At 46.1% G+C, this 12,757-nt stretch overlaps 1 protein-coding gene across 1 annotated transcript in view; it reads right to left on the bottom strand.

The window, feature by feature from the left end:
• Positions 1–12,548, bottom strand: part of ZSWIM6 (zinc finger SWIM-type containing 6) — a 115,206-nt gene extending 102,658 nt beyond the window's left edge. Inside the window, exon 1 of the mRNA XM_035553687.2 lies at positions 11,990–12,548. Coding sequence (XP_035409580.1) covers positions 11,990–12,539 — 550 coding nt within the window. The 5' untranslated portion in view covers positions 12,540–12,548. The remainder of the gene's footprint in view (positions 1–11,989) is intronic.
• Positions 12,549–12,757: the final 209 nt, after the last annotated feature.

Here is a 12,757-nt window from a genome sequence, read left to right as displayed (position 1 = left end):
ATACGTATCTTCTCTTCTGAGAATTACACAACAAGGCACAGAGCAGTAAGTGAGTCACAGCACAGTAAATGAGTCAGTTATTTCATTTACCATATTCATGACTAGAGTATTTCACAATGGAATACATTTATTTTGATAGGCCTGTTTCACAGCCTGTCCTTGGAAGAGTTCACTAGTGACAAGAGGGAGCAAGTTTGTTGGAAAAGGCTGCTGGAGAACAACTCCCGAGCTCACAAGGAAGCATTATGACTGCATTGTGCTGCTATATCAGCAGCTTTCCTTACAGCAGCAGACTCAGTCAATGAGGAATGTGCCCACTCCCTAGAAGAAGGGAGGGGGAAAGGTTGATAACTCTGCTAAATTGCAACTGGAAATAGTTTCAACTTCTTTCAGAGAAAGGTTTATGGCCTTTGTCATTTATAATCTTTGTAAGGCTGGTATCCTGAGGCTGCCTAGCAAAGACAGACAGACATCAGGCTTGTATTTGAGCTTTCAGCCTTTACTTATGGAGACCTTAGTCTGCTGGTCCCAGCCTTTGATCCGTACAACACCTTCATGCCCCAGCCCGGGTTTTGTCAGCTGGCACGGTATGCTCTGGACAGCTGACAGGCACAGCTTGAGCTCATGGAGGCCCATCCGTCGTGACACTGATTCCCAGTGCCCTGTGCCCATGCCAGGACTCGACGAGCTGCAGCCACCACGCTGGACAGTGATGTTCGATACCTGCAGTGCACATTTCCAACAAGCCTCACTTGTGCGTAAGCATACTCGTTCCCACAGGAAAGCGACCTGCCCAAGGCCTGGCAGTGCTTTTGCGCGTGAAAGGAAGGAGCTGAGAGTGGCGTGCGGCAGCACCAAGCTCTGCAGGGGACAGGCCAAAGGTCTCCCCAGCCTGTGCTGAGCTGACTGCAGGTGTCCTACACTGCCTGTGACAAGCTACTCAGAGACCAAGTCACAGCCAACCTCCAGACCAGACCGCAAACATACCCTTCACGCTGTACTTCTGGCACTTCGAACGAGCGTCACTGGCAGCAACCACAAGATACACAGATCTCCTTTCGCTTCCTTTCTTATTCTTTCACACCACGCTCCCCCATTACCAGGCTCAGGACATTCGCTTCCTTGCTAAGGTCACACACAAGGCAAACCCTCCCAGCTGCCTGGCCCAAAACACAGCTAGAGACAACCTGCCCCCCACCTACCTACCAAGCTTCATGTGTGCAATGCTAATAATGTCCAGACCTCTTCTCTTGCACTCTTACACTGCTGACTCCCACACCTCATCCACCCGTGTGACAACACAAGCACCTCGGGCAGAAGTATCGTGCCACTGCATTCTCCACAACCCTATCTTCTCTCTCCCACGTCCCAATAATTGAGTACGCTGAGGCCCTTGTCTGGAATGTGGTTCTACCATGGAGCATTTGCTGGTTACAGCACAGTGGCCTTACACCAGAGCCAGCTCTCACTCAGGTTTCCAGGAGATTTTTCTGGATGCATTTCAGGATTTGGATTGCTTTAACTTTCAGCACTTCTGTAAACTGAAGACTCCTCTCCCAGAACTTTTGACCTTTACTGGCTTTTGTGGTTCTCCTTTTACTTCCTAAAAATCACAGCTTAGTGTCTCATCGCACAGTCATTCTCTGCTTCCTCCTTTCAGTAGATGTTTCCCAACACTATCTGTACTTCTTAACTTCCTTTTGTTATTCAAGGAGGGAGGGGAAGATGGACCTTGTAACAGACAGGGATTCACTGAAGTGCATGCTCATGATTCACATCTTCCCATTTATCCAGTCTAACATTTCGCTAGCTATCATTCCATACTTTGAGTTAATCAGGGAGCAGCAGCTTTGATCTTACTGGCATCTTGCTCCTTTCCAGCCTACTCTCCACACTGGGACTATTCAGTTTTCTGACATCAGCACCCTTCCTTGTCCCCCCTGCATATGCAAATCCTCCCTTTTAAACCAAAAAAAAAAAAAGCAGCTTTAGATCTTTCAGCTATTAAGATTACAGTGTTCACATTCACTCCATGTTCCCAATCTGTACTAAGCATCTTCTAACCCTAACAGTTTCAGGTTTGTCTTCTGCATGGCCTCTTATCCACAGAGGAAACTCCAATCCTGACCACCCCTGCACTGACACAGCCAGTTCTTCTCCTCCTCCCTACCGTTGTCCAAATAGGTGCCTAATAAAGCCATGCGTCATTTGTCACCAGATAACCATGCTTTCCTCAATGCATACCAAGTCTTTATCCATATGTCAGCACAATATATAGCCCTGAAAAAAAAAGTTTTTCACAAGTCTGGGTAACACACGTATTTACTACTGCGCAGGAAAAGAAAGGACATAAGAAACACACACTTGTCCTTTTTCCAATATAGAATGTTTTAAAATTAAGCTATTTATTGCCTGTTGATAAAACCTTATTGACAAAACTGAAATTAGTATGTAAAGGTTGAGGTAAGAGACCAGTCACTTCATAACTTTCAATATATCTTACAGTTTCAAAATCTAAAAGGCAACTGCACTTCCCAATCTGTTTTCCATTTCAAGCACCTTTTTTTTTTTGTAGAAGAGAAGTCTATCCTCTTCCATGCCTTCACTAATACCCACTGAAAGTAGACCACACGGAGGGAGCAGTCAGTCATTCAGACTGTATCTTCATTAAATACCCTTCTTCAGGCATCTACTGAGCACTTTGACCCCTACTTTATCTCAGGCATCACCACTTCCTCACTTCTCTTCCAAGCCTCTCACCCATAAAGGTCAACCCAGCATCTCACTACCTCTCTTCTCCTCAAGTACATCTTAGTCAACAAGCCAAACTCTTGTTTACTCCTGAACACTTGCCACCAAACAGCCACTTACATTTATCATTTACATAACTACTCAGAAATTAAGCCTGTAAGTTATTGCCAGGATACATAACAATGTAAAGCTTGATCATTGAAAACTGTCAGTAAAACTAAGTAATGTGCTGCTTCTAAAAGGTCTAAGTAGCACTAATCAAGTTATTCTCAGCTTCCTTATCCCATCAGACTGCCAAGGCATCTGTTACATCAAGTCCTATTTCTAGTCACTGTCTACCATTCATGCATTAGTAGCACATTCAGCTGAAGTCATCTCTATTAGTTCATGCATTTAGGTTTGACCAGGAAAGCTGCGTGACTGCTATCTCACATATCATGGCTTGCTGTAACAAAGAGCTAAAAAAAACCACCACAGTTACACGTTTTGTCATCACTCTGCTCTAGAAAACAAACTGAAGTTTCATGCTTCTACGTAATATAGCTACACCAAATCCAGCCACAGATACAAAATATAATGAACTGGATATTTTATCCCCAGGACACTAATTGTAGTCAGTTTGCAAGGTTTCAGTTTACAACCTAAATCAGTGGCAGAACAGACTCATTCTGCATGTGCAACATCAGCGGTACAGCCAGTTGTCCTGGTTGTCATTGGTCATAACAGTATTTCAGAATAAAAGCATTGCAGGTTTCCTCCATGTAGCTAATATATTAAACAATTCATTTAGATTGATTTTTCCCCACTCTTGAACTCTCAAAATCAGTTGACTCAGTAGAATTGCCTTGAAGAAGCCCAAGTCATGCTTAACGTGGTCACCAAGGCCAGCTTTGTAAATACGCAATCCAGTGTTTTACTAAGACTACTTTCCAACCTCCCAAAGCAGTGCATTGTTTCCAACAAGTACCAGAAGGAAAGTAAGTACTTCACTGAGGCAACTGCTGCTGTGCAAGTAAACAGTCGCTTACGGTAAGGCTCTTCATGCAACTTCACTGACTAGCCCATGTTTTCCAGGAGCCTTGAGGATAATTATCCATAGCCATTTTTGTTAATGCATTCTTAATGCAGTCATTTCATCTGCCATCACTCCATGGTCAAAACTACAGGTAAGTGGCAAAAATGACCAGCTGCCAAGCATATGAAACCATAAGACCATGCTACATGCAGTTACTTATACGTTCCACAAACATGCTATGAATGCTATGATTCCTATCATTGACCATTGAATGTGGGTTGATGCTCTGCAAACTTCAGGGAAGTCAAAATATTAAAGCTCAATGTAGAAACCAAGTATTAGTAAAACTCACAAGATGTTCTTGAGAAGGGTATGCTAGAAGCCAATTCTGATGGAGAGACTGCATGGCCATTGTGTCCACCATATATAGCTGAACACAGGTACACAGAGAGAAAAGAAGTCACTGGTATAAAACAAGAAATCAAACTTAAAACATAAGGAAACAAGTCCAAGAGAGACAGTGCTGGTAAACTCCTTTAACAGAAAGCATTTCTTTTAACACAACATTAAAAACACAAAAGTAAGTAGAATATGTGCAAACTTGATCCTCTACTGTATTACAGGCTGCAAACTTGTCTCAGACTTTATAAAACAGTTTATCCAATTTTAAGTGCCTCAATGGTCAAATGTTCTTTATTTCATTAGTCAGTATAAATTAAACATTGTAGTCAGCTGCACAATTCCTGCACAGTTCCTGCACTGTATTTGCATTACCACCGGCTGTCAGTAGCCAGTTAGCAGTTAAAGTTGGCGTGCATACAACAAAGTGTCTCATTTCTTAGAAGTCACACAGCTACATACATTTGATTTTCCTAGACTTTAAAATGATTGTTTGAATGTAATTGACTTTTGGCTAAAAAAAATAGACACAATAAAGATGTAATAACGCCTGTTTCTGTGAAATTTCTATTATGCCACTTCTCCCCCACATATTTTTCCCAACAACCCCATAACATATTAGGGGCCTGACACCAATTAATGATGAAAGATGACTTATGCAAACAGGCAAATTGATAACTATAAAGCAGGACAAAAGGTAAGCCACCTGAGTTTTTAGCACATTAATTCAGTAAATGAGCTTCTGATTTATCTGATCAGCTAGCTCTACTAGCATGAACTTAAACTTACTGACAGGTTCTGCTGCATCCTTCCAATTAATGTCAGACCTTCTCAGCCATTGCCCATGCATTTCCAAAGCAAAAGTTACCAAATATTTCAAGACTGTCAAACACATTCAATTGCAACAAAGAGGAAAGGCTTAGAGGAAAAAGATTAAGGCCGCCTTCTCAAAGGGTGTGACGGTGCACGGTCACAATTACCTTAAAATATACTTCAAATGCAGTTAAGGATGGCCCTCTTTCACAGTTCGTTTTTCACTTTTCAGAAAGGTTTAATAAGTATAGGTAAGAAGGCTACATTGAGAGACACTTCAGCCTACACTGAAATTGCATCAAATTGGAAAAGGTCTTTTGCACAGCCACTACGCTCCTACAGCAGGCCTTGTACCAGTTTGAGTTAACCACAAAGCAATGCTCTTCCCTTAATGTACAAGCAGAAGGCTATGCTCCTCCATTCTGTTTACATGTTCGTAGAATTAAGGCTCATTTTTGAGATAGCGACTTATATCACAAGTTTTCCAGACCTTCATAGCGGGGCTAAGGCAACGAAGGCTGGATGCATACAGCTGCCCCGTCAGAAGGCATCGCAAGGGCACCACTAAATCACGGTAATTGGCACATAGCTATAAGGGGAATGCACACCAGCACATGGCACCAGCCGACATCGCCAGCGATACAGGCCACGGGAGGCCACGAGGACACACCAAGAGCTGCGTGCATATCCAGCTGAGAGAAGCTTTTTACATAGGTAGCTTCAGATAGTGAACCAAGAAGAAAAACTGGAAGTTCAAGGAGACAGATCTCCCAGCACAAGTGTAGTTATTGGACAGTGCTCAAGTATTCACATGCTGTCAGGCTGACTGCATTCCAGGCAATCAGAATTCGCATTAAATCTGTACCCTTGCTGCACATGAAAGCTTTTTAAAATTTCAAATTAGTTCCTGTCACAGACAAGCATATTCATAAATTAGTATAGCTATTGTCAGTTAAAATAGTTGGGTCCTTTTTCTTCCCTTTCTTTTCAAGGAGCAGTAAATTCTCCTGCCTAATCCCCAAAGAAAACCAGCTAAAGAGAAAATAAGGGGTGTCAGCTGCATTCCTACATTACCACAGTTTGCACTAATGTTTTGCTACAGTATTACAAAACTTCAGGATTTGTCATGACAACTAGATTACCAGAACAGCAGGTGACATTAAAACCCAAACCCATGCAGACACGTCTTATAGGGTGCCAACCAACATACCTTATCCTTCACCAATGAAAACCGCTATATGTGATAATACGCTTCCTCCAATTAAGTTATTTTTTTTCAAGCTATACCTTTACCAGAGTCTTATGTAAGGGCTCAATTTTAGCAGATTAAAAGAGAGACAGCAAGTGCTGCAGCAAAATACAGTAACTAGCTACTGATTTTTAAGGAAAAACAATTTGTCCAATGCTGACTTCTGAATAGCTCCAGCCTACCCTCACAAATACTGCTTTTAATTAACCGTCCATCTCAAAGTACAGAGAGAGACAGAGAAAAAGCTTCAGTTGCTGGCATGACAGCTGGCTCAAATCCAAGAATTGCTATATACCAAAACATCTGATTGTATACAGAGATGGAATCACGTTCTTAAACTGAAAGCAAGCTTTGAAAATGGAAACTGTTTTCTTGCAAGTGAGGAAAGCCTTGAAGTTAGGGGGAAAATATGAAACATGAGAAACATGAAAACTGACCTAAAGCGAATAATGACAAATTTTGTTAGGTCAACCCCATATAAAACTTATTTTTTTTGTTTGTTTTAAAAATTGTAACGGGAAGTGATTCACCAATCATTTTCTACTTAGAAAGAACTCATTTCTAGAGCAGTAGTGACACGCTCCTATTACAGATCTATCCTACTATTTATAACTACATCGAAGCATTGTAAAACACTCACTTTCTCTTGAAATCCTGATTGGACATTTTCAGAAAAACTGAGTGAAGGCATGAGTTGAAGTTTTCCACATTTATTAATCTGGTCTTGAAAGAAAGCTTTTACCCCCCCCCTTTTTTTTTTTTAAAAAAAAAAAGGTTTCCACAGAAATTATTCAAGGTCAAGGATAGTACATCAGAGCACACATGCATACACACTGAAAATAGCTTGCGCATTCCCTAATTAATACATTGCATTCCAAATCTAACAAGGAAACTGGAATGCATTCAGATGTTTCTCTTTCAGGAAGAAATACTTGAAAATGAGTTCACTTGTTTCTGTTCCGGAACTCAGAAATATTGGTAGTTATTTCTTAAAGCAAACTGAAACTGGAATCACTGAAGATATTTTCGCGAGACTCTAGTGGTCTTGGATCCAATTCAAAAAGAGTCCAGAAAAAAAGTCGGACATCATTTGTTTACTCCCCTACCACAATATTGTATTAACAAATTTTGGATTGCTTGTTTTAGTCATACATTCCTAACCAAACCCCAACATCAGGCTGGCTGCTGAAGAAACCATGCTTGTTTCTTTGGCATGCCAGGAGATAAACTCTGCCTGTTTGAGGAGGAGTTTAACACAACCTTCTCCCCGTGGAAAAAGGTCACCACACACACCAGGACACCAACAAGTTAATGCAGAACACAATGTTTGTATCTCCACAAATGCCAGCCTTAGTTTTGTCACATCATTTAATATTACTTGCAATTATTTTTTTTCTTTTCACTAAAACCACGTGTCCTACAAGATTCATCAACAAATAGATATATATTGTAAGTATCGTCGAAGATCATCATGTCTGCTACATGGTGCATTTCCAGCTTCGCTAGTAACATACCTGGTGTGGTTTTTAATCAACAGAAAGGTGTTTCACATTATACTGCTGGCACTCAAACAATTAAACCCTCAGAGAAGAGAAATTACACTTGTTTTACGTGCTCTACAGTTCCATGTTGTTTTGGGCAAAGATGGCCATGAAGGACAAAACTGATTAACGGGAATCATCATCCAGTAAAAGGACCTGAAAGTTGCCGATTACAATACATGTATATCCCATTCAGCCAGAATTGCAGAGAGCAGTTACCAGGAGGGTCTTGTAAAGCTTCTCTTCCTGGTTAAAAATGGCTTCTCCTGGTTTCAAACGCAATCACCACCTTGCAGCTCATACTTGTTTAAAAGAAAAAAAAAGAGACAAAAAAGGGGGGATAATTAGCTGGAATAATAGATGATAAACGCACCTCTGAGTCAGAAGATAAATACTTCTCATCAAAAGAAAATTAGGAAAAAAGTCTCAAGTCTTAAATTCATTTAGGAATCAACTAAAGAAACATCCATGGAGTTCCTAGCATTATTTTACACTTGAGAAATTCTACTTTATTTTTCTTAAATAAAGCATTTCGGTTGCACCCCTCTGATGAAATCTCACCGAGGGGCTTCAGACAAGCAAACCCGCAGCTCCACGCTGATGACACTTCAGCTGAACCCTTCTCCCCCAGACAAGGTAGCTTTCCGCCTCCCAACGTTAACATTAATTTCAGAGCTGCGGTAAGCACCAGTCAATTAATTCTTTACTTTGTTTCCCTTCCCTTAGAGTTTCTTCCCTCCAACTCACCCTCTTGCCATTCATACCTAAGAGGCATGACTACGGTGATTACAAAGCCTTATGCTACTGCGGAGAGGACTCTAACACCTTAAAGGGAGACCCGCATGAGCAAGCAAGGTCCGTGCAGCACAGGCAAGCCAACCTCAAATTAGAGGCAGACGAGGATGTCCCAGGAGTACTTACACAGCATACCAAAAAAACACATCAGGTCCTTCTAACGCGGATGCAGCTCAGCAGCAGAGATGAGCTTTGGGCCACTACAGCAAGTGCAGCTCGGAGCAGAAAGTCCTCGAGCAGGGGGAAGGGGGCTTCTCCCCTTCTCCCCGAGCAGGGCATAGGGCTCTCGCCATGCCAGCTGCACTACTGAGGGATCGCACCTCTCGCTAACCCTGACAGCACCACCGTGACGGTGGCACGGCGCTGGATACTAATTTGGGACTAACCTCAGAAACCAAATATACACTCCACCAGCTAAAACTGTCTGCTCGCTCCTGGCATCTTCATGAATTTGGCCAAATGAAGCACAACCGATTTCTAATTTTTCTCCCAGATTGTTGTATTTACCCAGCGCTTTCATGTTTAGACTGCAACTTTTACTAAAAATACTCTGCTTGAAATACATGAAAACACATATAGTAGAAAAGCTCTATTTTATACTGTTTAAATGGTTTGTTCTAAGAACATACCTTCTATTTTTTTAAACAATCTAAAAAAAAATCTTTACATCCAGTTGAAAGATATCAAAAAAGCTACAAAAACCAGTAAGTTACATGCATTGAAGCCAACTTCTCTGGAGAAAAATCCTTCAAAATGAAGTAATGCTAATTATGATGCTAGGACAAGACCATTCGACTTTAAATGGCTAGTGGACAGCCTTACCACCTGATTAATAAGAACACGGGTTGTGCGTATCACCAACGCGTCAACTCCCTTCTATTCTCCGCATTACACGTGTGAGTCGAATTGGGGCCACGAAGCAGACGCACGTGAAGACTTCCAGCAGCATGTAGACACCAGGATTTTGAAATTCTATTGCTTGAAACAAGTTGCTGTGAAAAGATTGTCTGAATGTTTATGCGGGGCTAGACTAAGATGTAAAATTCAGAAGCAAATGGATCCATTCAACTACCACCAAAGTGAAATTTATGCATCCCCCTCGCAAATCAAATCTGCATCCCCTGCATATAGTAATAGTCAGTGCTACAAGCGAGTCTGTTACAACTGATATGTAATAAAATGTACTTTGTCCAATAGCTGCACTTTTCCATAGTACTACAGTAAACATTTACAGAGTTTCCATTACTCACACTGCAAAGAACATAAGTTCACATTTATATGGCTGCTAAACATGCGCTTGCACAAACTCAGCACTAAATCTCCCTCAATGCCACACATTCAGCTGCATTACACTGAGCCGATCCCACTCCCCACCCAACCTAACTCGCCCCGGTTGAGTTTGCTTTCAGTCACACCTCCCTGCTCTGGAGGAGACCCGTGCCAGCGGTGCCCTCCAGCAGCCTGGCCACCCAAGCCATGGGAAGAGCCGGCGTGTTCGCTATCGATGGCTTCCACCACTGTTTTTTTCCACGGCTTTCCAAAGGAGGCTTGCATAAGGTTGGGAAAGGAGAGAAAATATATGTATTTTCAGCATTTGTGTGGAATGCGTGTAAGGGCTCCAGAAGCAGCAGTCAACACTTCAGTTGTATTTATGCATATTTTCTTTCTTCATGTTGACCCTTGCCAACATTACTCAATGCCCCTCCCCTTTAGGAGCCATACAAAAAGTTACTTTTTCCTTTCACAACTACTGACTGAGGCCTATTCCACCGCTGAAAGCGAGCGAGGCAAAGCCCACGCTGGGTGTCTGTCTCCTAGGGAAGATTGCATCTTTTATTTATCGCCCCTTGGCTTTATTTTCACAGTGAATTCCTGGCTTAAATGTAATCAGCCAAGAAACCCTCCCTATGTGCACTCCTGTCATTCCTCATCGCTTGCAAACAGAATCAAGTGCAAGCAAATGGGGAAGAAAAAAAAACTCAGCGCTGCCAACCAAACTAAAAAAGCCCTACTTCTGGTTTTGCCAGTCCTGAGGAACCACAGATGTGCCTCAGACCTTTGGAAAGGGAGAGAAAGCCAAAAGATGAAACTTATAAGAAAGTTAATTAGATTTGGAGAGAGGAGAAAAAAAATAGTGATTGTCTTGGAGCCGAACTCCCTCTAGGCTGGAGGGAAGGGCAGCGAGCCTAGGAACGGGAACAGAGAGCTTCCCTTCGGGAAATAAATGGCCATGCAGAGCAGCCGGCAGGCTGCGAGGGGACAGAGCCCGGCACGAACAAAAGGCTCTGAGGACGTGCCGTGGGTGAAACCATATAAAAAAATGATAATAATAATAATAATAATAAAAATTATAAAAAGAAAATACACACAGTAATTCACCAGGCTCTTTTGTCTGGCTTCCCCTCGGGGGCGGGGTGTGTGTGTGTGTGTGTGTGTGGTTGGGGGGGGAAGGAAGAGACGCAAATAAACATGAAAATGGGAACAAAGTGCCCGGTCGCCGCCTCCTCCGCGGGGCACCACCAGCCACAAAGCGCAACCCCCGTGGAAGTTGGGTCTCCCACGCGTGTTTTGGGGGGGGTGGGGGGACGAGGAGAGGCCCATTCGGGGGGGTGGGGGGCGAGGAGAGGCGTCCCCCCCCCCCCCCGCAGGAACAGTGCACCCACCTCCGTGCCCCTTTAAAGGCAGGCAGCAGGAGGAGGAAGAGGAGGGAGCATTGTTCCAGCAGGAGGAAGCGCAGCCCCCCACCCTCCCCCCAGCGTTGTCACCGCTGTTGTCACGAACCTCCTCGCCCCCCACCCCCTCCCCACCCCCAAAAAATAAAATAAATAAAACAAAAATAACACACGCTGCGGATTTCGTCCCCCCCCCGTTCCTCCTGCTCGCCGCTGCCCTAGAAATGCCTTTGTTCGCGGCTCCCCCCACACACCCTCCTCCTCCTCTTCCTCCCCCGCACCGCAGACCGGGGGGTCTCGCACCCGTTTTCGCTTCTCTTTATTTCGGAGCACGCCGCAGTCCTCCCCCCCTTAAGCCCCCACCCCAAACCTTCTCCTCCCCGACCCCCCCCCACCCCCCCTTCCCCCAAACCCGCCCCCGTGTGCCGCCTTCTGCTGATTCATTTCCACCGGCGGCGGCTCCGTGTGTGTGTGTGTGTGTGTGTGTTATGTGAGCGTGTGCGAGCGAGTGTGCAAGGAGGGGGGCACCCCCTCCCCACTGCAGCCCCCTGGGGGGGATAGGGGGGCACGGCACGGCGGTGACCCGGATTACCGGGGGTGGGCGCTGCGAGGGGGGGCAGAGCCCGGCGGGATTACCGGCAGTTAAAGGGACAGCACCGGGATGGGGGGGGGGGGAGGAGGAGGAGGAGGAGGAGGAAGGCGGGGGGGACACACGGACACGCACACGGGGACACACGGACACACGGTGACTCACCGACTTGCAGGACGTTGTCCACGCAGCCGCCGTCGAGCAGCGCGATGCCCCTGCGGAAGGGCAGGCGGCTCTCGTCGGCGGCGGCCTCCGCGGCCCCGCCGGGCGCGGTGCCGGCCCCCCCGGCGGCCGTGGCGGAGGCTGCGGAGACGGAGACGGCGGAGACGGCGGCGGCGGCGGGGTCCTCGGCGCCGGTGTTGAAGGAGGAGTACATGCAGATCTCCCTCTCGCTGCGGGGGAACGACCAGTAGACGATCCTGCGCTGCACCGGCTCCGGGATGCGCTCGAAGCGCTCCTCCACCCGCTGGAACGGCCACTTCTCCGCCACCTTGCGGGCCGCGATGTCCAGCAGCGACTCGGGGCTCTGCGTCTTGCCCAGCGGCAGCAGCCCCAGCGCGGCGGCGGCGGCTGCGGAGGAAGGCCCGGCGCACAGCGCCCCGCCGCCGGGCCCCCCGCCGCCGCCCGCCCGCTGCCCCGGCCGGCAGCCCGGCCCGTAGCCGGGTCTGCAGCACAGGCGCTTGGCGGGGGGAGGGAGCTGTCCGCGCTCCGCCATGATCGCGCCGCTTCTAAGCGGGCGGCGGAAGTGGCGGTAGCCTATAACCGGCACCGGGCGGACGGCCGCCGCCGCCGCCGGAGGACACGCCCCCCTTTGCCCTTATATGGCGGCGGGGGCGTGGCCAGCGCCTCGCCCACGGGCGGGAGGGGGGAGGCGAGCGCACGCCCGCCCGCCCGCACATGCACGCGCGCGCGCGCGCACACACACACACACAC

The sequence above is a fragment of the Cygnus atratus genome, chromosome Z (assembly GCF_013377495.2).
Source record: "Cygnus atratus isolate AKBS03 ecotype Queensland, Australia chromosome Z, CAtr_DNAZoo_HiC_assembly, whole genome shotgun sequence".
Lineage (NCBI taxonomy): Eukaryota > Metazoa > Chordata > Aves > Anseriformes > Anatidae > Cygnus > Cygnus atratus.
This window is presented reverse-complemented; position numbering and strand designations above follow the sequence as displayed.